A 27,795-nucleotide genomic window follows, 5' to 3' on the forward strand; every position below is an offset into this window, starting at 1 on the left:
GCTATTTGGATAGCATTTGGTGGTAAATTAAAAAAGATTCTAATTAGATGGGCTCTGCTTGCTATGCCCTCTTCACAGATTATATAATTAGTTTACATGCTCAATGATCGTTAAGCTATGTTCTTTAAGTAGTGCATTTCCATTCTATGTGGGTGAATTTGTTGATTTTAGGGTGAATCTATTTCTCTCTCTCTCTCTAGATTCATTACTTTTAGGAAATTCTGTATGGCAGAACATACAGTCAGAGGGATAGCAGTTAGCTACAACCATCAGGTCTAATTACCTACTGTCAGGATTGGCTAGAATATGAATAAGAAATATTAGGGACTGCATGCTGATAATTCTTAAGATTAGCCACTCAAAGCTGCATGCAGAAAAAGAGTGAATAGGAATGGTTTGGAGAAGAGAGGAGCAAAGATAGGTAATCAGTGGTGGCATCCAACTTTCACTAAGCATAAGCACAGGGTTTGATTTGTCTTCTGTAGTGATCAATCCCTGAAATAAACAGTAGTCAAGTTCTTAAATATGGTACTTTTGCATAAAGTCTGTTTTACCCCTTCTGGTCTTTCAACATTACAGTACAATGTTTGATATAACAAACTGGCCATTTAGTTTTATGCGATCTGTACTTCTATCTAAAACATGTACAATGGCAGTCTGGAGAGAAAGCCAATTGAGTCAATGACTGTACTGTAGAGATACTCACGTTGTAAATGCTGGGTTATATTTTGCACCAAGATAGTAAGAGTAAAGGTTGAACATTCCAATCATGAAGGCAAGAAACACCATGATGAAAATGACCATGAATTTGAAGATGTCTTTCACAGTCCTTCCCAAAGAGATCTGGAGAGGACCAAAACTTTCATTGGCTGGGAGAATGTATGCAATCCTGGAGAAGCTGAGTACCACAGCTATTGCATATAGTCCTTCTGATATGATCTGAGGATCTGAGGGAAGCCACTTGCTTCTGGCTAAAATGAAACACAAGAGGAGATATTTATGATTAATCTGAGAACTAAGGTCCAAGGAAAAACCTGTACATTGCAGTATGAAGACTCAGGCTATGTTTTTCTACCATTGAGAGATTTCCTAGATGTTCCTAACTTGACTTGGTCTCATTCTTGTCTTCCCTTCTTGCCCATTTCACTTTAATCCTCAACTTCTTCTACTTCCTTTAATTGTTGTGGCAGACTATCTGCAAGACTCCCAGAATAAAACAGTGGGCTTCAGCCAAAACAGAGGCACACTAAGGAATAATAACATAAGTAGCATCACACATCTGAACAGTGCGTGGACTATCATGTCCAAGAGCTTAGCTATTCATTTGAAGCTGTATTAAGTAGAGGCCCAACTAGTGACTAACTTAATTGGCCTCTAGTTTCAGACTCAGTGATCTGAATTATGTCACATCACACAACATTCGAAACCCTAATTATACATGTTTTTAAAAGTCTTTTAATTTTAAAAACGTGTATAGGAACACAGGATGTTACTTTATACTAACGAAGTCAGACCATTGGTCATCTAACTCAATACTGTCTATTGCAGGGGTAGCCAACATGGTGCCCTCCAGGAGCTGTGGGCTACAACTTCCATCGTTCCTGACCACTGCTGATGCTGGCTGGGGCTAATGGGAGATGGAGGCCATAACACTTGCAGGGAATCATGTTGACTAGCTCTGGCCTACACTGACTGGCAGTGGCGGCTTAGAGTATCAGACAGAAATCTTTCCCTGCCTTTCCTGGAGATGCCTGGGATTGAACCTGGAATCTTTTGTATGCAAAACAACATGAAGTGTGGACTATTTATGCAATAAGTCATGCAATTTAGGAATATTATTTGGCTACAAACCAGAATGCATAGAAATAACAACAGGGGATTTGGCTTGGAGTAGAGCTGAGAGGTACATTTCTAGTCTTAAAGTACAAGTATAGCTATAGCTTTATTTAAATATAAGAAATGAACTCATTGTAAACAAATTAATTGACATTATCTGATTTATTATTAACTATCTGTTATTGCTCCTGCAGTTTCAAGAAAATTACTGAAATCAGTGATTTCTTATAATAAGCATATTCTATCATGAAATCAACAGTTTCAAAAATTACACAAATGCAGTTATAACTCAGTCCTTTGAAAAGTGTGATGCTAGGGACTGAGTTATAACTGCATTTGTGTAAATAGATATTGGACTCAAAACCTCAGTGCCTGCAGGAAGAAGAGACCATTGCCCAAGGAAAGGAGAGGCTCCTGCTGCTGCTGTGGGACCACCTCCTCCACCACCCTTCCCTGTGGGACTTCTGCCTGCCAGGACCAGGCCCCAGGTACCCAGCCAGCCAGGACTGATTCTTACCACCTGTCCCTCTTTGGAGGGATACATAAGCCGGCTGGCTGAGGTGGCCTGGGAGACCCAGTGCCTGCAGGAAGAAGAGACCATCGCCCAAGGGAAGGAGAGGCTGCTGCTGCTGCGGGACCACCACCTCCACCACCCTTCCCTGAGGGACTTCTGCCTGGCAGGACCAGGCCCCAGGTACCCAGCCAGCCAGGACTGATTCTTACCACCTATCCCTCTCTGGAGGGATACATAAGCCGGCTGGCTGAGGTGGCCTGGGAGACCCAGTGCCTGCAGGAAGAAGAGACCATCGCCCAAGGGAAGGAGAGCTTGCTGCTTTCTTTCTGGGTGCTTATATGAATGCATGTTGTGAGTGAGTGTGTATTTTATGTATTTGAGTTTTTTGTATTTTTCTTTTTGTATTTATAGTTTATAATGTGCCTGGGGAAGAGATCTTTCCATCTAGCGGGGAGACATGAGGGGGCCCCAATTGCCGTAGTGACGGGCAGAGGGAGGTATGGTGTTATGAGAAGGACGTGCCAGGTAAGGGGAACGCGGCCCAGACATGTTGTGGCTGTGCCTTGTTCCGGTCCTTCTCATACCCGCAGGGTTGTTGGTTGTCCTCTCAGCCAACTCTCAGATCTCCAGCTGCTGCTTTTTAATGCCAGATCGGTTCATAATAAAAAAACCCTCGTCCATGATTTGATTATGGACGAGGCAACCGATCTGGCATGCATAACCGAGACCTGGGTGGGCGAACAGGGAGGAGTTAGTCTCTCCCAGATCTGCCCACCGGGGTATTCAGTTCAGCATCATGGTAGATCTGAGGGTCGGGGAGGTGGGGTTACTGTGGTCTATAAGAGTTCCATCTCACTCACCAAGCACCATGTCCATACTACTACTGGTCTGGAATGTTTGCACCTTGTGTTGGGCCAGAGGGACAGACTAGGAATCCTTTTGGTGTACCGCCCACCTTGCTGCCCAATGGCTTCCTTAACTGAGTTGACGGAAGTGGTCTCGGAGGTATTGTTGAGATCCCCTAGACTATTAGTACTGGGGGATGTCAACATTCATGCCGAGGCTACTTTGTCTGGGGTGGCTCAGGACTTCATGGACTCCATGACAACCATGGGGCTGTCCCAATATGTTAGTGGCCCAACACATATATCGGGGCATACACTCGACCTTATTTTTGTTACTGGACATGGGGATAGTGATCTGGATGTGGGGAGTTTTACATCTCTCCCTTTGTCATGGACAGATCACTGCTTGCTGAAGTTTAGACTTTCAGCAACCTTTTCCCTCCGCAAGGGTGGGCGACCTATTAAATTGGTCCGCCCCCGGAGACTAATGAATCCTGAAGGTTTTCAAAGGGCTCTGGGGGATTTTCCGGCTGATAGGACCGGCGCTCCTGTTGAAGCCCTGGTTAATCTGTGGAATGCGGAGATGGCCCGGGCTGTCGATACGATCGCTCCTGCGCGCCCTCTCCTTTGCAGAGCTCATTCAGCTCCTTGGTATACTCCAGAGTTGAGGGCGATGAAGCAAGATAGGAGGCGGCTTGAGCGGAGATGGAGACAAACTCCTGATGAATGCAACTATACGCTGGTTTGTGCTTTCACCAAGCGGTATATAGGAGCAGTGAGGGCGGCGAAAAAACAATATTTCGCCGCCACTATTAAGGCATCTCTCTCCCGCCCAGCGGAGCTTTTTAGAGTTGTCCGAGGGCTACTCCATCTAGGCCTTCAGGACACTGCAGATACTTCGGTGGCCCGCTGCAATGAGTTTGCTGAGCACTTCCAGCATAAGATCTTACGCATTCGTCGGGACCTAGACTCTCATTTTATAGCAGTTAACCCTAGTGAGGTGTCTGGTGCACAGTCTTATCATGTTTTGTTGGATGAGTTTCAGTCGGTTCAGTTCGAGGACGTGGACAAGGTGCTTGGACAGGTACGTGCAACCACTTCGGTACTAGATCCTTGCCCCTCTTGGCTAATAAAAACTGGCAAGGAGGGAACAGTTGGCTGGGCCAGGGAAGTGATAAATGCCTCCTTGCGAGAGGGAGTGGTCCCTGGCTGTCTGAAGGAGGCAGCAGTGAGACCACTCCTGAAAAAGCCTTCCCTGGACCCAGAGGATTTCAGCAGCTACAGACCAGTGGCAAATGTTCCATATCTTGGCAAGATTTTGGAACGAGTGGTTGCTGACCAGCTCCAGGTGCTATTGGATGAAACCGATTATCTGGATCCATTTCAATCGGGTTTCAGGCCCGGTTTCGGCACTGAGACGGCCTTGGTCGCCCTGTTTGATGATCTATGTCGGGAGAGAGACAGAGGGAGTGTAACTCTGTTGATTCTCCTTGATCTCTCAGCAGTTTTTGATACCATCGACCATGGTATCCTTCTGGAGAGGCTTGCGGAGTTGGGAGTTGGAGGCACTGCGTGGCAGTGGTTCCGCTCCTACTTGGCGGGCCGTCTCCAGAAGATAGTGCTTGGGGAACATTGCTCGACACCGTGGGTACTCCAATGTGGGGTCCCGCAGGGGTCAGTTTTGTCTCCCATGCTTTTTAACATCTATATGAAGCCGTTGGGTGTGGTCATCAGGAGTTTTGGAGTGCGTTGTCACCAGTACGCTGATGACACGCAGCTCTACTTCTCCTTTTCATCTTCCTCAGGTGAGGCGGTCAATGTGCTGAACCGTTGCCTGGACGCGACAATGGACTGGATGAGAACTAACAAACTGAGACTCAATCCTGATAAGACTGAGATGCTGTTGGTGGATGGTTTTTCCAATCAGATGGTGGATACATATCCTGTCCTGGATGGGGTTACACTCCCCCTAAAGGAACAGGTTTGCTGTCTGGGAGTCATTCTAGACTCTTCTCTGTCACTTGAGGCTCATGTAGCCTTGGTGGCACGGAATGCGTTCTACCAACTTCGATTGGTAGCCCAGCTACGTCCCTACCTGAGTAAGGAGGATCTCACATCAGTAGTACATGCTCTGGTAACCTCACGTTTGGATTACTGTAATGCGCTCTACGTAGGGCTACCTCTGAAGAGGGTTCGGAAGCTACAGCTGGTGCAAAATGCGGCAGCCAGACTGCTAACAAGAACGAAGTGGTCTGACCATATAACACCTGTTTTGGCCCGTTTGCACTGGCTTCCAATATGCTTCTGGGCCAAATTCAAAGTGTTGGTATTAACCTATAAAGCCTTATACGGCGCGGGACCTCAATATCTGTCGGAACGCCTCTCCCGCTATGAACCGGCTCGTACACTACGGTCTGCTACGAAGGCCCTCCTCCGGGTCCTGACTCATAGGGAGGCCCGGAGGGCAGTGACAAGATCAAGGGCCTTCTCAGTGGTGGCCCCCGAACTATGGAATAGTCTCCCTGAGGAGGTTCGCCTGGCGCTGACACTATCATCCTTTCGGCGCCAGGTTAAAACCTTTCTCTACTCCGAGGCATTTTAATTTTTTGTTAATGATTGTAATGTTTGTAATTTGATTTTAGCCTTTGCTGTTTTTAGATTGTGAAATTTGATTTTAGACTGTGATGTTTTTGTATTATATTGTATTTTATTGTATCTATGTTCACCGCCCAGAGAGCTATTGCTAGTCGGGCGGTATATAAGTTTTAAAAATAAAAAAAATAATAAAAAAATAATTTTGTAGTCAGGAAGAGCCAACAAATTGAGAACAGAAAGAGCAGGTGGTAGGGAGGCTGCTTTGGTCTGTTTTATTAGTGCAAAGGGCTGGAACATTTTGTGGTTTTTTGACATTTCATGCACATTAAATAACAATCAGTTGGCTAAGGATCACTCAGATCCCCCCCAAGTGTTTGCTCAGGTGGTGAACTGGACTTTCTCCTTCCCTACCCACAGAAGCTGTGGCACACCCATTTGTGTGGACAGAACATAGCAGGAAGAACATACAGGAACAGAACAATATCCCTAACAGTGGTGGAAGTAGGGATGGGAGTGAAATTGGATTCAATTTGCATTTAAAGGCAAATTTATCAAAAGTGTGCTTTCCAAAACAGTATGAGAACTGAAACAGAGCTATCCTTCAAAATTCGTACTTATCTGAATTTTTCGATGCAGTTCTCTAACCAATCAATGTTTTAAAATACATATATTGGGGGAAAGTGTGCATAAAAATGAATATATTAGTGAAAATAACATACAAAATGCATTATATTAGGATAAATTGCTTGCAAAATGTGTACATTAGTCAAAACAGCATACAAAATAAGTTTATTAGGAAAAATGCATAGCTAAAATGCTGAAGAATTTTCATGAGGATATTTTTTTAAAAAATCTCAAATTGTTTCAGAAATGTGGAGAACTGAATTTCCATCTGGAAAAACAAGAAACAGATAACCGAAATTGACAGATTCTTCCAACCCTAATGGGAAGTCAGTTGTAATTTCACTTGAACCTTATAGCAAAAGAACAATTATTTATTAATGCTAGGAGTCACCCATATAGAAGCAACCACAGAAGAGGAAGCTTGTATTTACACTGATTGCTCACAGGCTTCTGAAGTCAGAATATAAGTTTTGAAGAACTCTGATAGCGAGCCTCTTCATGACATCACAAAAAGTAAGCCAATGGCAGTTACTACTTAGGGATGTGACAAATATGCATGATGAGAGCCAGTTCAAGACATTGTGCTACTTGATGCAAAGGACAAAATGGTGGCCCCTCCTCATTCCACATAGTGAAGCTGACTTATAGGCAGTTGAATCATACTGCAACACTGGCAACTGGACAGCAACCTCCACCACACCTGAAGCAGCAGGCTAGTTTGGGGGGGGGAGTAGGACAAGCAATGTGGTAATGGCATACACAGCCCTGTCCACCATCAGAGAGGAAAGGGAGGGGCTCAGGAGGGTCAATCACAGAACTGCCACCGCTGCTTCCACCTTGAGGCAGTCATCTGACCCTGCCTAATGGCAGGGCTGGCTGAATTAGGGCCTCAGTGAAAACAGCAGATCAGCCATTAGGTTAGAAACAAAAGAGGGAGAAATTATAGGCAGAAATGTGAAGAATGCAGAAGTTCAACATCACTCATAGCTTGTCACGATGGCAGGCCCTTGACTAAATGTCTACTTTTATGAATAAAATTGTTGTTTAATATATCAGTATTTCTATTTTTGACCAAAGTGTAAAATGCAATTAATTAGATTACAGGAAAACCCTTCTCTGCAGCTTCAGTGTGCACTTCTGAATAATTCTAATTACAAAGTTGCCCCACAAGAGGGAGCTCTTTACCCTACAATGTGTAAACATGAAAAGGTAAAATTTCCTAGCATCAAGAAAAAAATATAATTGATATGCATGTCCTGCTTGGTGACTGCTTTCCTATGAGTGTGCACAAAGTTTATCCTAACACATTTTCTTAGGAAAATGTAGATTATTTCCAAGTGTTATGCCTCCCTCAGTATCTGAGTGTTATGATAAATCAGCATTGCTATCCTAAATTCAATAAAAGTGCATTGTATCGCATCGCCTCATATTATGATGATTTCCCTGCTTTTGTGATCTGCAGTTTTTGCAAGCAATATCATCCTGAACACATATGGCTTAAAATTACAGCAACTTGGTGCCATGGAATAAAATATGCTACACTCTACTTTTGATGACAAGTCCTTACATACTTCCAAAAGTCCAAGACACTTTCAAACAAGCCATTCATGAATGAAACAACCCAATAGTTTCAGTCCTATTTCAATGACTGACAACAAAATGCATTAATGTATATTTAATTCCTCTCCTGTATATAAACCATTACATCAGTACACAATTAATTTAAAACAGTTGAATATCCTAAGGCTCTTAGTTATCAACCATGTATTTTGTACGAACCACACAAGCCCATATGGAAATATTCGATAAGAAGTACTGAACATTTTATAATTTGGAATTACAGGAAAAGGTGGTTTATGACCGAGTGACAGAATAACTGATCCTCTGTTTTGGCATGATTTCATTCTATTGGAATGATTGTTTTAAAAAGTGTTCTAACAAAATATAATGAAAAGCAAAACATCAGTGAAGAACTAGGGGTCAGTTCAGAATCAGCTGGCTCTGCTCTGATAAATCCAAAACTCTGGAATGGATTATGGAAGCCAGAACATATTCTGCAGCGCACTCCAGACATGTGCAAAGGCACCTAGCAGATTGAGGGCTCTTTGTACATGCCCAGCATTGGAGTGTATAAGGTTAAGATCTTGCACAGCCCAAGGACTTAGTCATCACTTACATATAAGGAGACACTACAGTTGTTTCTGAGTTTTTAGGACACAATTTGCAAAGGAGAAGCAAAGAGGTGTGAATGCTTCACCCTCCACTTCCCCCTGCAACCCCCCTCTTAGCTGCTTTCCCCCTAGTGGGATCACTGGATGCATGGTATCAAGTGGGGGGAAATGCTGGAAGAGTAGGGTAAGGGGTAAGGTTAAGCACGCCCTCTTCTCATCTGCATGCTTTTGCCTGCAAATCATCACCATCTTTGCAGCACAGAAATGTTATTCGGTCCTCACGGGCATGATCATTTAGCTCTGGCCTCAATTATGATTCTTCGTCTGAAGAAATCTGTCTAAATGTATATCAATACAAGCTTGTAATGTGAAAAGAGTGCATTGAACTGGAATTTTAGTTTTGCAAAGTCTGATCCTGGAAATGGCCATCGATATCAGTCCAGATGAAAACTTGACCCTGTACCTGAACCACCTAACTGGGTCTTGTACCCTTTTACTGAGGAGCTGCTGGCAGTGTTAGTTTTGGATGCATGTTTCTTTTCATTACTTCTCTATGAATAATACTAAGGGGTCCTATCCTAGCAGTGAGTCATATGCCATGGCTTCCCTAGGAGTTTCACCTGCTAAATGTATATACTTATTATCAGACTGAATGTCTGGTTGCCTTTTTCTTTGGGAAAGCAAAGCAGATCCCTTCATTGGTAGGTTACTTTTTGTACAACAACATACAGAGGTACAGACTCTTCTCCTGTATATTGCTGAGGCTGTTCTTACTACTGGACTGAGCTTGATCTCCATACAAATCTAGAATTTCATTTAAGAGCAGTTCTTTGACCTATTGTACGCCATATTAGTTGTTTTAGCAAACTGGCTCAACTGGATACATCTGAGATGAATAACTGCAAACATGCCCAGAATTTCAGGAGAAGAAATTTTCTGTTTCTTTTTCCCACAGGAAACTTAGCTTGAACAGAAAAGGTGTATTAAACAACAACAGTATCTTACCATATGTAAAGTAGGCAACCTGAGGAGGAAGGGTGACATTATTGAGGTCATCATCTTGAACATACTGGTCTACATATTGTTGTGCTTCTGATGCTTTGAGAAAAGCCATGAATCTGGCAGTGAAAGAAGCTACAAAGATAGAGAGCATCCCAAAATCCAACAGGTTCCAAAGATGCATGACGTATTCACGGGGGCCTTCTTCCCAGATTTCTTTGCATTCTGACCATATCATACCTGGGGGGGGGGGCAAACAAATGTTTATTCGATCATCAGTGTGACTGGTAAATTTGTGCCTCTCTGATTTCTCAGTCATGCTCTACGCTGTACTAAACTTGCAGAAGCACTTCCTGTCTGTTGCCCTTCTCCACAGATCAATATGGTAAATTCAACATTCCTTCATCCCCAGCCCAAATGTGGCCCCTCATGGAATGCAAAACTGTAGCATCCAGAGCAGTCTATGCTGTATTATAGCTGCCCTTCCAATATTCACTGATTTTCAGAATAATGAAGAAAATTGTCATCATCATCATTTGTACGGTTCTTTCAAGTGTTCAAAGCACTTCACATATGTTATCTAGTTGTAATCCTCACAACAACCCTGTAAGACAAGACAAGTATTATTATTCCCCATGTTGCAGGTGGAGATGCTGAGGCTGAGAGACAATGGCTTGCCTAGCAAGTTCATGGAAGAGGGGTGATTCAAACCATGGACTTCCTGATTTGTAGCTTAGTCTCATTGCCACTACATGACACCCATATAAATTAGTATTACAGGATGAGTCAGGAGAAATCTTACAGTTTGATTACCCGTGGGCATGGTAGTTATTCATTTTTTCCACTCAACAACGAGGAAAGTTTTCATGCCCAAATACCAGTTTTCACATCAAATGTGGATTTCTTTTTGAAATTCTGTTCATTCTGTTTAATTCCAAATATTATCAGTTTAATATTGATGCAATCTCAACATAATTGGAAACATAATTGAAACAAAAAAACATGGAAAACGATATAGCAAGAGATAAAATGTTATAAACTAGATTACATAGAGAGTTGGCACAGGTTGTGGGCAATGTCAAAAAACAGAGGCAAAATCAGACTATATCCAATGTTTTCTTCATCAGTAATGTACCTGTTGCCTATAAAAACACTCCTTTCTCAAAATACGCATCACCTGGAAGGCATTTTAAGTTTTTTAAAAAAATAATTCATACTGTCATGCATGAATTTTTTTACAGTGTATTGCTTGTTCACCTTTTCAAGTCTAATATCCCACACACCTCTGTTGTTTAATGCACTTTCATTTGGGATTGCATAAAAACTGCATTATCTTTATATGCACCATAAATGAGCAGGTTCAGAGCCTGTAGAGTCTGCTGTCTGAAGGACAATATCAGCTTTTGAGAAATAAACCTCAACTCCAAATCTTCCAAGTAGAGTTTAGAGCATGGGAACGGTTCTTAGTTATTGGTTGTCTTCACAGAACCATTTCGGCCTGTGGCAACCCAGGAAAAGGTTAGAAAAGGCCCATTTACTGCCATTGCAGTTATGAGAACAGCAGCTGTGAAAATTCATTGTATCATTACCTGATCTAGTATTTGGCACATGCTTGACATATATTTCAGACACAGTGGTGTTTCAAATAAAAGATTTGGGCTGAAGTGTCTTCAAATTTGCAGATTCTCCTGACTGCCTCACAGTGGGTGGCTGCAGTTGGAAGTCAGTTTAGGCAGTTGTTTTTCCTTTGGCTGCCTTTAAGCCACATAATTTCCCTTGGTGTGACAATATGGGGGCGGGCAGATTGAAACTGGCAGGGAGGGGGTAAGGGCCTCAGCAGTAGAGCATCTGCTTTGCATGCAGAAGGTACCAGGTTCAATCCCTGACATCTCCAGGTAGGGCTGGGAAAGTTTCTGTCTGAAATCCTGGAGAGCCACTGCCTGTCAGCGTAGACAGTACTGAGCTAGATGGACCAATGGCCTGGCTCACTATAAGGCAACTTCCTTTGGTCCTCACAGTAGGTGTTGTTGAAAAGGGTAGATTTTGATTGGGTCCATGGTGGGGGCAAAGAGTTACGCCCTTCCCCACATAACAGACCAGATCCAGCTTGGGCCTTCCCATGCCACATCAGCTATTTAGTTTTTTAAAAAGTAAATCAAGCATGGCAGTGTAAACCATGTGACTCATCATGTCTGCTTTAGCTCTTACTTTGGAACCATAGCATTAGTAAGTGAAACAGCACCCAAAGGAGTAGTTTCTGGGGTCAATAGGCTTTGTGCATTGTTCTCCCATCTAAACTGTGCCACCTGCTGTGACCGTACTGATTTCCTCAGACTGCCACATAATTTCTTGGGGAATTATATGAGCCATGCATTAGTGCCATTTGGCTTGGAGGGATTGGATGTGTTAAATAAGGACATAAAGGCACTGGGGGAAATGCAGAGATCATCTTAGTGATACATCTCCAAGATAATTTGCTTACCAATGGATAGTAAGAGAGTGGGCAGCCAATCGTTTAGGTAAATATTTTTTCCCCATAAGACTTCAAGCACTGCTCAGAATAAATGCAATTGATCTTAGTCACGCTGTATTTACCAGTACTTGAAAGTACACATCAAGCTGTATCAAATTTGGCAAGCTATTAAATCACTTCCCATGACTTCCCATAAGCTATTTAAATGAGAAAAACAAACAACACTGTTATAGAAAGTTGGATCCAATTAAAAAAACAACACTAAAATCCAACAACATTATTCCAGAGAGCCTTGATCTGGTACTGTTCAAGGTTCAAGTTTTGGTGTACAAAACCATATGCAGCTTAGGACCAGGATACCTGAAAGATCGTTTTACCCCTTATATACCCAGTCGATCACTGCGCTTTGCAGGTGAGGGTCTCCTGTAGATACTGTGTTATCAGGAGGTCTGTTCTGCACAACATAGGAAGCAGACCTTTAGTGTTGTGGCACTGACCCTTTGGTATTCCCTCCCCTTAAATATTAGAAAGGTGCCATCTCTGTTACCTTTCTGGTGCCTATAGAAGACCTCCCTCTTTCAACAAGCCTTTTAAGTAGAGACCTTATCCCAGTCTGTGTTTGTGTTGGAATTGCTTTTAAAGATGTTTTTAAAGGTGTTTTTTAAAGATGTTTTTAAAGCTATTTTGTTTTAATAGTTTTTAAAGCTCTTTGTATTAATATATATTTAAATATGTTTTGTTTTAATATGTTTTAAAGTCTTTTTAAAAAAGATTTGAGTGTTTTTGTTTGCCACTGTGGGCTCCTTCTGGGAGGAAGGGCGGGATATAAATGAAATAAACATATATAAATAAACAAACAAATAAACAAATAATACTGTAGAATGGTAGTGATACAGGTTTCTATGATTATGAGAAATAGACCGAAATCTTCATATGGAAAAGTCATAGGGCACATACCAGTTTGCTTCTTTAGCCATAGCTTCAATGCTGGTTCTACATGCCTTTCTCATAGTTCCTGTTGCCAGTTTCTTTCTACACTAGGGATAGGGAACCTGTGGACTTCCAAATGTTGTTGGCCTCTAAGTCCCATTAGTCTCAGCCAGCATGGTCAGTGGTCAAAGATGGTGGAAGCTGTAGTTCCGACAACATCTGCAGAGCACCACTTAGCTACCCCTGGTGTAATGTTACTGCCTTCTCTCTCTGCCCTTTGCCTCTGCCAAACTGTCTGGGTTTGCTAGATCTGTGTCTGAGAGTGTAACAGATGGCTGTAGTTCCACTTACCTAGAACCCATTTCATGATTAGCATTTCTGTCCATGAGAACTGTGTTGTTTTTACTCTAAATATTTGTTTGGGATGATCCATGGCAGTTTCATTGGGAAGCAGCTTGACTCCTTCAAATCGGTCTGAGGCATTCACTACTAAGAGTCCAAGGAAAATGGTAAAAGAAACTGCGTGTGCCACAAACTTCATGAAGGGGCTCCGGAGCGTCCGTCCCAGCTGAAAATCAAAGCCATACAAAGCCATAAGGTTGCTTTCAACATTTCTATTGTATGAAAACTAAGACTTTATTTAGGTTCATAAGGCACAATTTCAATACCCAAGCACATTCAGTCCAAATAAGGCATTGACTTCAATGGAACCTACTTATAAGTAACATATTATACAGCCACGAGAGTGGCTGTATACTATAGCCAGCGTGGATTTTTCACATTCCGCGATGTTAAATTGAAAATATCCCCCATGCCATTCTGAGGCTTCCCATAAGCTCATTTCAAAACAAAACCTTACAAAACTTATGGTCCTGAACTCAGAAATGCTTGCTTAACAACCCTCTCAATTTTCATGGCGATACACAAAACAGTCAGACAGAATAGAGAGTTCAAAGTCTAAAAAGAGAGAGAAAAAACCCAGACGCCTTTTGGACTTTTTTCTCTGAGAGTTCTCATAATCTGTTGAAATTCATTAAAAATCAGCCATGTTCACAGCGTACCTGTAATCCTATGACTGACCTTGCCCCATACTCTGACCTTCATCTTCTGCAGTTTAAAAGTTAAAAAAATGCCTGGCTGATTTTTAATTAATTTAATAAATTTTGGCTTGAACCCAATGATAACACGGGGCATGCTCAGTAAGAACCAACTGTCAGTGTTCTAAAAGCCAGAGTCACAGCTGCTGGGCTTGCCTAATCAGGGGCCACACCCACACCATAATAATAATAATAATAAACTTTAATTTATAGGCCGCCTATCTGGCCAATGGCCACTCTAGGCGGCGTACAATAAAGCATGGTAAAATACATGGTAAAATATGATACAATAAAAACAATATAACCAGTACAGCACAATGCAAAATTACAATATTTAGTAGAGTTGTCAGTAATACAATTCTGAAGCTAGTTCACCTTAGAAGTCTCAAGTTCATAAAGGCCTGATGAAAAAGCCAAGTCTTCAGGCCTCGGCGAAATATATATAAGGAAGGGGCATGTCGAAGATCTATTGGGAGGGAGTTCCAAATCGTGGGGGCCGCCACAGAGAAGGCCCTCTCCCGAGTCCTCACCAACCCAATCACTTTAGTTGACTAGTTTAGTTGACGGGACTGAGAGGAGGCCCTGAGTGGCAGATCTTGTAGGGTGGCACAATTTATGACGTTGGAGGCGCTCCATCAGGTATACTGGGCCGAAACCGTACAGGGATTTATAGGTTAATACCAACACCTTGAATTGAGCCCGGAAAATAACTGGAAGCTAGTGTAGATTGTACAGCACTGGGGTAATATGATCATAACGGCGGGTGTTCGTAAGTAGACGAGCCGCTGTATTTTGTACCAGCTGTAATTTCCGGACTGTTTTCAAGGGCGACCCCACGTACAGCGCATTGCAGTAGTCTAAACGAGAGGTGACCAGAGCGTGTACTATGAGTGGGAGCTGGTGGACAGGAAGGTAGGGTTGCAGTCTTCGTATGAGACGCAATTGACCCCAAGCTGCCCGGCACACCGATGAAACCTGAGCCTCCATGGACAGCTTGGAATCAAGGATCACCCCGAGGCTGCGGACCTGGTCCACACCAGACTTTGATTTCACTTTAGACAGTCATGGCTTCCCCCAAAGAATCCTGGGAAGTGTAGTTTGTGAAGGGTGCTGAGAGGAGACTCCTATTCCACTGACAGAGCTCCGGTGGCCAGATTGGTTTAACAGTCAGCCACTCTAATTGAAGGTCTGTGAGGGGAACAGGGTATCTCCTAGCAACTCTCAGCACCCTTCACTAACTACACTTCCCAGGATTCTTTGAGAGAATCCATGACTGTCCAAAGTGAAATAAAGGCTTGGTGTGGATGTGGCCAGGGACAGCTTTGGTTTAAATTTGGGTGGGAGGCTACATGTGCCTGCTGTAGAATAAAAAGGTGGGGGAAACACTGAAAAGCAATGATACTGTTCACAATGTTTTCTTTTTGGAAAGGAAAGGGGCTTCCCTTCTGCCCAGTGCCCACCCAATCTCCTCCCTTCCACCTCCCCTCCCTGCCCCTCCCCTGGGTCAGTGTTGGACTATGACCTGGGAGACCTGGGTTTGAATCCCCACACAGCCATGAAGCTCACTGGGTGACTTTGGGCCAGTCACTGCCTCTCAGCCTCAGAGGGAGGCAATGGTAATACCAACTCTGAATACCATTTACCATGAAAACCCTATTCAAAGGCTCGCCATAACTCCAGTCAACTTGAAGGCGGTTCATTTCCATTTTCAAACATGATTGCACAGAAATAAATCCAACTGAACTCAAAAAGTATGCAAATGATGAAATTGCATACTTCCCACTTGCCCCTCCCACTTGCCCCTTCCCTCCTCCTTCCTTTGCCCCTCCCTACCCATCCCCATCCCCTTCCAATCCCCTCTTTCCCCTTCCTCCTCTCCCCTTCTTCCTCCCCATGGTCAGTTTTACCTATCTGAAGCATGATTGCATGGAAGTATGATTGCATTGAACTGCATGATTGCATTGAACTGTATAAGCATACAAATGATCAAACCTGCCCTCCCCTCCCCCTTCCTTTGTCCCACTCCTCCTCTCCCATGGCCAGTTTTTCCTATCCTGCGCCATGATTGCATAGGAGTAAGTCCCAATGAACTCAATAAGAATGCAAATAATTAGACCTGCTTTCCCCCTCCTTCCCCTCTCCTCTCCCTTCCTCCTCCCCTCCCCTCTTCCTTCTTCCTCCTCCCTGCCCACTCTAGCCCACCCTCCCCCCTGGTCAGTTTTACCTGTCCTAAGCATGATTGCACGGGAGTAAATCCCACTGAACAAAATAAACATGCAAATGATCCAATCTGTCCTTCCCCTCCCCCTCCTGCCTGCTCCCATCCTCCCCCTGCCTTTCTTCCCCCCCTCCCCTCCCCATCCCATGGTCAGTTTCACCTATCCTAAGCATGATTGCAGGGGAGTAAATCCCACTGAATTCAATAAGCATACAAATGATCAATCCAATCTCAGCAAACTTGGACAGGATCTCATTTCTTACCTTGCGGATTAAAAAGCAGGGAAATTCACTAATAGGCAAAAAACCTTACGGTTAAAGAACTTATCTATAGCCCACAGATATTTCTATCAAACTTTAAAAAGCGGGGAAATTGGGCAGTTATAGTGAATGCGAGAGCCAGTGTGGTATAGTGGTTAAGGTGCTGGACTACGACCTGGGAGATCAGGCTTCGAATCCCCACATAGACATGAAGCACACTGGGTGATCTTGGGCCAGTCACTGCCTCTCAGCCTCATGAAAACCCTATTCATAGGGTTGCCATAAGTCGGAATCGACTTGAAGGCAGTACATTTACATATAGTGAATGCACCAGGGCAGCAGGAGACCTGATCTTCTCTCTGAGATATTGGACTGCCCTACAAATTTGTCAAAATGCAAAGACAATTTGGGTTGGTCTTTCATAGTCCAATCCACTTCCTGTGTAGTTTGGAAGAACATGTGCCTCTGAGCATATGGTTAGTGGTGGCAACTCCTGCCATCAGCCCAAATAATAGAAAGAAGACATGTGCTGATCTTGTTTTAGCAGGGAGGAAGCAACATTATTAAGACAGTTGATATAGTTCAAATGGTCACTTTAAATATGTCTGATTTCCTTTGCAATTTTAGTGAAGTTTCCTATAGGAAATCATTTTATTTTGTTTCTCTTTCTGTGAATATGTTAAGTACGGCAACACTTTGCAACATTTACATTAAAAAAACTCCAAACATAATTGTGAAATAATGGCACTGACTTCTGCAGAATAGTCTCCAGTGGACCTCAGGAGTGTCTCAATTTGCACAAGATAAAACAGTGGGAGGTGAAATATATTCTAGTAAAATTCTAGGTGTGCTCTATGTTTTTAATTGACTGTGCCCACCTTGCCTTAAATGAAGTGGTTTGAACATAGCAGGCTGAAAACATGCATCCTCTTTTTTCCAACAGCTAAGAGTCATTGCTTAAGTAGCATATTGTAATCAGTCTGATTTTACATCAAATTGCAGTTTCAGATTCAACTGTTAATGCACCCAAAATAGAAATAGAACATAACCTCCAATTTGAAACACAAAAGGCTGTCTTCACCATCATATGACACTAACCAATAAAAAGGCTTTGAAATTAATAAAAATAAATTTGACACAGATTTCTGGGATGAACAGTGAGGGAAATAAAATTTTCTAGTTTAGATTCTCTGTAGAAACATTAGTAACACAGGAAAGAAGTAATGTAAGAAGAACACCAACAAACATACAAAAATGTAATTCTCCACCTTTGTATGCTTTTCAGGAGCCATTTGAGGGGAGGATGCTGGCTGTGCCCTCAGGGTGCAGTGAAGGAAACTAAGTGCATATTTCCTTCCATCACCCCTTTTCCCGGCATATTGGCTACTGGGACAGAGGGCTGTTGCACCGGTCCTAACAGGCTCAGGATGTGGTGTAAGTCCCCTCAGTTCTGCCTCCAATATGCCCCCAGAATGCCCCATTTTCAGGCCTTCCACCAGCTTCTCTTGTGCTGGTCTCAGCTGAGCCGGCTATGCCCTGCCTGTGCCCGGGGCGATGGAGTTCCCTGGTGGTGCCATGGCTGCACCTGGGGGGGGGATTTCTGCTGGCAGCGCCTGGCAGTGGTGACATCCTTCTCCACTGCAGCTGTGCCTCATGCAGCAGCCCCTGAGCCCAGCGTATATAGGAGGTGGACTGTGCCCTTAATTGTTTTATTATGATGCTAGCTTACTGTATTTTATGCTTTTGTTTTTATATTGCTTGATATTTTATGGTTGTAAGCCACCTTTAATTCTTTTTTTAAAAAATAGCCGGGCATGAGTTTTTAAAACAAATAACTAAAAGGTGGCTTTTAATTGCAAGGAGGGGAAATGTTGCTGTTGTTTTTTCTTCACCTAATCCCCCTGGCCTAATCCTTCTTTCTGGATATTATAAACTGTTGGTGGCTCAAGCAGGCTAATTTCCCCATCTCCATCCTCTTTTGCTCCCAACTAAGGCTGGACTTAAATTTTATTTGGTTTAAATTTAAAGACAAATTTATCAAAATTGCTCTTTCCAAAGCACAGCCATTCTTCAAAATTCACACCTATCCAAATTTTGCAATGCAGTTCTCCAACCAACCAATATTTCCAAAAATGCACATATTCAGGGAAATGAATATATTAGTGAAAATATTTATTTATTTATTATTTGATTTATATCCTGCCCTTCCTCCCAGCAGGAGTCCAGGGGCAGTAAACAAAAGCACTAAAAACACTTTAAAACATCATAAACAGACTTTAAAATACATTAAAACAAAACATCTTTAAAATAACAAACAAAATGCATGATATTAGGAGAAATCCCTTGCAAGAATGTGTACATTAGTCAAAACCGCATACAAAAATGAGTTTATTAAAAGAAATGCACACTAAGATGCTTGAGAATTTTCATGAGGTTTTTTTTAAAAAAAGCAGCAATTTGCTGCAGAAATGTGGAGAACTGTATTTAAGATTGGAAAACTGAGAAACAGAGAGAACCGAAATTGATAGATATCTCTATTCCTACTCCCAGCTGACACCCTTAACTTCCTGTAGTTCAACAGCTCTCAATATTCCTTAAGCCCTGGAAGGCACTCAGGATGGCTCCTTATTGGATATTTTTTTTAAAAAAAAAATCATTTGATTCCCAAACAAATGTATTTGTGCATATCTTGGGGTTTCCTTCCACCCACCTACCCCCTGTATCCAGAGTCCTCTACCTTATATCTGAATGTTTCACTTCCAACTGATAGGCATGGGACCATTTAGGTTTAGAAGGAACTATGATGATAATAGCATGATGAACACTAATTGTGAAAAGTCAAACTCTATCAGGTAGCTGAATGAACTATATATTGCTTCCAGTCCTTTGAATTCTTTCTAACAAGATACTCTGGCTGCTTTGTCCTAAGCATTTGTTCTGCAATATCTACCTACAACAATGTACTGTAGGAAGAACCTGCTGTGTTGCCTTAGTGGCTTTTCCCCTGGATGTTGATACTCTTCATCTAAGCAACGTAGATGAATTTGTATGCAGAAGCAGCATATCTTTGGATCAAGCCATTAATTGTGCAGTCTTATACATGTCTACTCAGAATTCCCATTGAATTCAACAGGGCTGCTATCCAATGCTCCCCTACAGATGTGGGAGCATTGGGTTGCAGCCTAACCCAATAGAAACTCAGGTGTACCTTACACAATGAATATAGTGCATCTATTGTTACCGAAATAATTTTGAGTTTATTTATTTATTTATTGTACTTATATACCGCCCCATAGCCGGAGCTCTCTGGGCGGTTTACAGTAACTAAAAACATTAAAACAAATATACAAATTTTAAAACACATCTTTAAAAAACAATTTAAAACACAATTTAAAAAATTTAAAACAATTTAAAACACCTGATAAAATGCCTGGGAGAAGAGGAAAGTCTTGACCTGGCGCTGAAAAGATAACAGCGTTGGCGCCAGGCACACCTCGAGTTAACATAAAAACAAATGAACTCATTTTAATATCACTTCTCTTATCAAGTGATGTAAAAGAATATATATTCAATCAGTGTTGCATCACTATTTTATTTTCTACGTTACTCTGGTGAAAGCTGATGAAATCTTCCTTGGAGTGATATCTTTCAAATCTACATAAAATTATCACTTGAAACAAGATAAATAATGCAGAACCTCAGGCCTTCTGAATTATGACACAAAACCAAACCTGAAGCTTTGGATAGCCTCCCTAACCATGATCTGCTACGCTGGCGGTCTCTTACACATCCCTAGACTCATGAGGCTTAGCATGTTGGGCACTGCCTTTTTTAAAAAAATGCAAAACACATCTGAATAAATACAGCATTAAAAATGTTGCCAGCCAGGAAAGTTGGTGGAAGAGCAGTAGGGGCATGTAGGATTCATTTAGGCCTTATAGGAGGAGTAGCCAACGCAGTGCTCTCCAGATGCTGTTCGGCTCCAGCTTCCAACAGTCTAATGTTCAGGGATGATGGGAGCTATAGTTCAACAACATCTGGAGGGCACAACGTTGGCCACTCTTGCCTTAGAGTGTCACCACCACCTCATGTCACTGCCCCCCTAATTGTACTGCATCTGGCAGCTTGGGAAGACAGTGGCAGTGATGACAAACTAAGGCCTAAGGCAGAGATGGGGAACCTGTGACTGTCCAGATATTGGGCTACAACTCCCATCAGCCCTAGCTATTGCCCATGCTGGCTGGCTTATTTATTACATTTCTATCCCACCTTTCCTTCAAAGAGCTCAAGGTGGTGTACATGGTTCTCTTTTCTCTCCATTTTATCTTCCCAAAAACCCTGTCAGTTAGGTTAGGTAAAAGACTGTAACTGCCCAAGGTCACTCAGGAGCCTTCATGGTTGATTGAGTTGGGATTCGAACCCTGGTCCTCTAGGGCCTAGTCCAACACTCTAAGCACTAGATCATGCTGGCTCTGCACTGGCTAGGGTTTAACAGCTGCAGAGATGCAGGTTCCCCACCCCTGGCCTAAGGGGACTTATATAGAGATAGCAGTAGGCAACAGGAGCATCTGCCTATACAGAAATAGCTGCTATGGGAAGCAGGATGAGTGTATAGGGCCAAAGCTAAGTGCAGCAATAGGGTCATCCCCTGAAGCTAAAGTCCCAGGTCCCAAGATAAAACTGAAACTCTGCATCTGCCCCCCTCTGAAACTTTATTCTTAAACTGATATTTTATCATCCTTGTTAAGATACAGAAGATAAACCTTCAGAAGAATCGGATTTATTCATTTGGTAGAGAAGAGAGAGAGAGATGTCTTTATTTACTTTCAGAAACACTAGCTACTTAGGAACAATTTTCTGAATGATTTCACATCTTACCTTATCTGTTCTATGATTTTATTTGTTTGTTTGTTTATCAGGTTTATATCCCAGCCTTCCTCCCGTAGGAGCCCAAGGCAGCACATATGCATTCTGGAAGGCTGGCCTTATACAGACAAATATTTTCAAATTTGATATTACAGGTTCCCGCAGCTGTTCACAATACCTGCAATTTATTGCACATGGCAAGGTCAAAGTTTTGCTGCTCCCCATATGTTTAAAGTACATAGAAGAACACAATTTTAAAGGCTCAGCAAGCTGCCTATCTGTGAGCCATTTCTATTACATTTTCAGTGCTGTCCTATTCATGTCTTCACTGCAGAATTTTTGAATTTAGCTCTAGAGACGCTTGTAGACAGAACAATAAGGGCAACTATTGTTCAATGAGAAAAATATTTAGGATTATTATCTAATTTAATTGTTCATGCAGAATTACTTACACGAGTAAACACTTCCCTCCTTTTCCTCCTCCTGCCCCACTCCCAAATCTACACCAGAGGGATGGGGGGAAACTCAGAGAAGATTGGGGAGGGCACATGCGGGAGAGAAGAGGGAGGGGAAGCTCCATTGTGCTTGCAGAAATCGTTTCATGCATGCCATGATTGAGTTGGATACAACCTTTAGCATTTAACCATTCAGTTCTACTTCTGCAATCATATAAAGCTACCAAATGCTGCTTCAGATCATGTGCTGCTTCATCTAACCCAGAATGGCAAAAACCTTCCAAGGTCAAGGCCTGAGGAAGTGCAGTAGTGTTTGGCAGGGTGGTGCAGGCAGGGTGGCGTTGCTCGCCTGCCTTCCCAATGTCAAGCACCACTGCCAGTTCCTGAGGGGAGGAGTGAGCAGGGAGCTCAGCGCAGTGCAGGTGCGGCAGCAGGAACATCAGATTAGCTCCACCACTGCACCTTGCTCCCCATGCTGCCTCCTCTCCTTCTCAGAAACTGGCAGTGCTGCTTGGCATTGGGAAGGCAGGTGAGCTGTCCGCTACCATGGAAATGTTCTTTCCTAACAATGCTACCTGAGATCCTTTATCCTTCTTCAACCTGGTACCATTCAGATGCTTTGGATTACAGTTGTCATCGGCCTCAGCCAAGATGGCCAATGGTCAGGCTTGATGGGAGCTGTACTCCAAAACATCTGGAGGCACCTGGCTGTGGATGGTGGTTTAACTAAAGATGCTAGAGATTGAATCTGGGTGTGTATAAAAGCATGCAGTCTACCACTGGGCTATGGCACAAATCTCTCCAAGGTTTCTCAGTTGACACCTCTAAGTTTATTTTCACATATGACACCTAATAACTAGCAAAACTGACATTAAGCTATCCCTCATGTGCTTTTTCTCTCCCGTCTCTAAATATTTTTCTTTTCATCTCTAGCACTCTGGGAAACAAATTTCAAAACAATTTTGCAGCTAGTTGGTTAGTTTCTTCCTATCCCTTGGACACCCAACAGGAAACCCTCAAGACTTTCCTCTAACCCTTGTGCAGTCCGATAAGTCAATATTCATTTGTGGACTTGTGTGTTGGTATCAAGCCTACAGGGAATATATGTAAATAATGATAAACAAACATGCACCTTAACCAATCTGTACCTTGCTGCAGGGAGCGATCCAATATGCTATGGCAAGGAATGGAAGGCCTATAGAGACTCCAAAAACAGCCAAGAATTTCACAGCAATCGACTGCTGGCGTAAGCCTGAGAGATTTTCATACCACATGGTGAGCAACTGCTGCTGACAGTTGGGATGGGCGACAAACTGCAAGAGGAAAATAAATGTAAGCATTGTCTGAATATAAGGCTTGAGTAGAAGGGTTGAGCAAGAAAGCAGTACATGTCCCCTAACCACAGAGCCCAGTGTGAAGTAGGGATGGGAGAGGAATGTGAGTCAATTTAAAGCCGAATTTATCAAATGCACATTTTCAGAAAAAAATATGGCAACCAAAACACAGCCATCATTCAAAATGCACACATCTGAATTTTGTGATGCAGTTTTCCAACCAAGCAGTGTTGACAAAAATGCATTAGGGGAAAGTGTGCATAAAAATGAATATTTTAGTGAAAATAACAAATAAAAATGCATTGTATTAGGACAAATTGCTTGCAAAAATGTGTACATTAGCCAAAACTGCACACAAAAATGTATTTATTAGGAGAAATTTGCATTAAAATGAGGGATTTTCATGAGGATTTTGTTTTAATAAAAATTGCAAATTGCTGTAGCAATTTGGAGAACTGAATTTAAGTTTAGAAAAATGAGAAACTGAGAGAACTAATTGACAGATCCTTCTATCTCTAATATGAAGACAGGATGATACAGCCCAAAAAGACATCAAGAAACAGAGCACTTTTTCAACATTCAAAGCTTGCAGCAAAAGTGCAGAACAAATCCTTGGGAAATTGTTAGATAAGCCCCATACATTTGGAACTCATCATCTGTGCCTTATCAAACAAAACATTAATTGTTCCAAAAGTTTAAATCTAAGGTGCTTCCAGACAGGCACTTATTTTGGGATCAGTGCTTCTAATGCATGCAAACTTTTCACAGTGTCTACATGATGTCATCAGCAACAAATTGCCAGTCCATATTTCCCCCCACCCATTTAATTTGGATTTACTCTTTCCACAGAAAAATCCAACAAGTTATTTTAAAAATCCTGTAGCCAATGACTGTTTGCAATATCTGAATGACCTATTTGCACTATTAAGCCCATCTGGAAGCATCCCTACTATCCATGCAGATTTGTCTCTTGTATCCAACAGTGATCAGTATCTACAGCAACAGCTTAAGCTGCCATTTTAGGTTATGTTCATAATTGAAAACCCACAATCTCTGAAAAACAAGCACTAAAGTATTCCTATGATGAATATATTCTCAAATGCACTCCTGCTGTGTTAACTTTCAAAACACACTCACTTCTCCTAGTGCTTCAACTAAGTCTGTTGTGCACCTTAATGTTCAGGAAGGTATCTCCAAAAGTATAGCAGAGAAACAATCTTTGGGAGCAGTAGAAACTATCCCAAACTGGTGCATACATGTGCCTCTGTAATGCATGTGTATCTACAACACTGCACAATTATTTAATGGAATAATTCTGGTTTTTTATGAGCTTTATGTGAAATATCATTTTCAAAAGAATTCAAATCAAGTTGCAGAGTGATTCAGCAGCCCAGCAAGTAGCAGACACCATGAATTTATCTATTCCACTTTTGAAGGGATCTAAACCATTGGCCATCACTGCATGTTGGAGCAGTGAAACGCATACAGTAAATTTCATTAGTTATGTGTTGCGTGAAGGGTCAATTTATTGGAAGACTGGTGAGAAGACAGGTGTGAACTTGCACAGATGCCTTATACAGTGTCCCATTCGCATAGCTTTTATTGTAGCTATAATCATATTGTAACCGTGATCTAGTCAGAGTTCTACATGTAGAATCATTGCTTTCTGCACACAGAATAGCCGTGCCAGGCAAAATGTGGACAATCCCTCACAGTTGCATAGTTCATTACCTCATTCCTACATAAGGCTGTTTCTACACTCTCCTGTGTGTGAGAGAAGCTGATGCCTCCCTCTCCCACCGGGAGTGTGATGTTTTCCCAGACTGTTTCTCATGATAGCTGCTACCATCTTCTAGAAGCAGGGTAAGAAAAGTATAAAATCTTAAGCAGGCAGGCTTGCTGTTTGCTCTCACTCTGGGAGGAGGAAAAGGGTGCTCAAAGCTGTGGAGTGACTCCCTATTGCATTTGGCAATCTCTGCAACAGCAGCTGAGGCGATCCAGATGTACCAACTGAAGGGGCATTGGTAGGCTTGCTTTGTATATCTTTTCTCTGTCCTGAGTCCACTCTCAATTTCATTGACAGCTCCAAGTTTTAGCATTATAAGAAAGACACCTTCTGATACTTTCCTCTCTTTATTTCTGGCAGAGATTATGTCCCTATCTACTTTCATTGTTGTGGAAGTCTCGAAAGTCCCAAAGATGTTGCTAGCAGATCTGTAGAATGTGATGGGACTTGGAAGGGGTGTGTGTCCAGAGATCTGTCTTTCTAGGATTACTACTGGCATGCCTAGAATCTTAATATCATTATCATTATTTATTGCCCGCCTTTCACTAATAGGTCCCACGGCGGGTTACAAAATCTAAAATACTGTATTAAAAAGAATGTAAACACTAATTCTGGGATGACTAGTTCTAGGGTTCACATTAAGGAGCGCATGGATAACATCTAATAGTAGACGGATAGAGGGCTACTGGTTTTCTCAGAGCTCATAATGCCGCTTTTAAGATGCCTGTGAAAATCTACAACACTCTAGTGGAAAGAATGCTACATCATTGTCAGAACATAATGGGCTTCATTGATACAAATCTACAAATGTAGAGTGGTCACTTGAAATCAAACGCGCAGAGGTTTCTCCACATTAGCGAGCCGTTCATGCATAGCAGCTCATCTTACACATTCTCCAGTTTCACCATGCCACTCCTACTAGTTGGTGGTGAAACTGGCATATTCAACTGATCACAATGCAACTAACTACAAAGGTATGGATGCATTCCACACACTCACGCCTACACCCATTGGAGCACATATTTCTTCCACGCATGTAAAATATATAACATATTTGTTGTTGTGCCTTCAAGTCGATTACAACTTATGGCGACCCTATGAATCAGTGACCTCCAAAAGCGTCTGTCATGAACCACCCTGTTCAGATCTGGTAAGTTCCAGTCCATGGCTTCCTTTATGGAATCGATCCATCTCTTGTTTGGCCTTCCTCTTTTTCTACTCCCTTCTGTTTTCCCCAGCATTATTGTCTTTTCTAGTGAATCATGTCTTCTCATGATGTGTCCAAAGTATGATAACCTCAGTTTCAGCATTTTGGCTTATAGTGACAGTTCTGATTTAATTTGTTCAAACACCCAATTATTTGTCTTTTTCGCAGTCCATGGTATCCGCAAAGCTCTCCTCCAACACCACATTTCAAATGAGTTGATTTTTCTCTTATCCGCTTTTTTCACTGTCCAACTTTCACATTCATACATAGAGATCGGGAATACCATGGTCTGAATGATCCAGACTTTGGTGTTCAGTGATACATCTTTGCATTTGAGGACCTTTTCTAGTTCTCTCATAGCAGCCCTCCCCAGTCCTAGCCTTCTTCTGATTTCTTGACTATTGTCTCCATTTTGGTTAATGACTGTGCCGAGGTATTGATAATCCTTGACAAGTTCAATGTCCTCATTGTCAACTGTAAAGTTACATAAATCTTCTGTTGTCATTACTTTAGTCTTTTTGACATTCAGCTGCAGTCCTGCTTTTGTGTTTTCCTCTTTAACTTTCATCAGCATTCGTTTCAAATCAGTACTGGTTTCTGCTAGTATTATGGTATCGTCTGCATAAATTATTGATATTTCTCCCTCCAATTTTCACACCTCCTTCATCTTGGTCCAATCCTGCTTTCCGTATGATATGTTCTGTGTACAGATTAAACAAATAGGGTGATAAAATACACCCCTGTCTCACACCTTTCCGATTGGGAACCAATCACTTTCTCCATATTCTGTCCTTACAGTTGCCTCTTGTCCAGAGTATAGGTTGCACATCAGGACAATTGGATGCTGTGGCACCCCCATTTCTTTTAAAGAATTCCATAGTTTTTCATGATCTACACAGTCAAAGGCTTTGCTGTAATCTATAAAACACAAGGTGATTTTCTTCTGAAATTCTTTGTTCCGTTCCATTATTCAACGTATGTTTGTGATATGATCTCTGGTGCCTCTTCCCTTTCTAAATCCAGCATGGACATCTGGCATTTCTTGCTCCACATATGGTAAGAGTCTTTGTTGTATAATCTTGAGAATTACTTTACTTGCATGGGATATTAAGGCAATAGTTTGATTACTGCATTCCCTGGGATCCCTTTTCTTTGGAATTGGGATATATATTGAACACTTCCAGTCTGTGAACCATTGTTTAGTTTTCCATAATTGTTGTCAGATTTTTGTCAAAATCTGGACAGATTCAGTGTCAAGTAGCTTGTAGCAACTCTATTGGTATGCCATCTGTTCCTGGTGATTTGTTTCTTCCAAGTATTTTAAGAGCAGCTTTCACCTCACATTCTAAAATTTCTGGTTTTTCACTGTACGGTTCCTCCATCAATGAATCTGTCATCCTGGCACCTCTTTTATAGAGTTCTTCAGTGTATTGCTTCCATCTTCCTTTTATTTCATCTCGGTCAGTCAGTGTGTTTCCCTGTTGATTATTCAACATCCCTACTCTTGGTTTAAATTTCCCTTTAATTTCTCTAATCTTTTGGAATAGGGCTCTTGTTCTTCCCTTTTTGTTGCCAGCTTCTATTT

The 27,795-nt window shown here is 42.1% G+C and overlaps 1 protein-coding gene across 1 annotated transcript in view; it reads right to left on the reverse strand.

Annotated features, from left to right (window-relative positions):
• TRPC7 (transient receptor potential cation channel subfamily C member 7) overlaps positions 1–27,795 on the reverse strand; it is a 223,453-nt gene that overhangs the window by 64,536 nt on the left and 131,122 nt on the right. Inside the window, exons 4-7 of the mRNA XM_061613403.1 lie at positions 23,032–23,196; positions 13,339–13,555; positions 9,591–9,824; positions 707–971 (exon numbers count right to left, since the gene is read on the reverse strand). Coding sequence (XP_061469387.1) covers positions 707–971; positions 9,591–9,824; positions 13,339–13,555; positions 23,032–23,196 — 881 coding nt within the window. The remainder of the gene's footprint in view (positions 1–706; positions 972–9,590; positions 9,825–13,338; positions 13,556–23,031; positions 23,197–27,795) is intronic.

This window comes from Rhineura floridana, chromosome 3, assembly GCF_030035675.1.
Source record: "Rhineura floridana isolate rRhiFlo1 chromosome 3, rRhiFlo1.hap2, whole genome shotgun sequence".
NCBI lineage: Eukaryota > Metazoa > Chordata > Lepidosauria > Squamata > Rhineuridae > Rhineura > Rhineura floridana.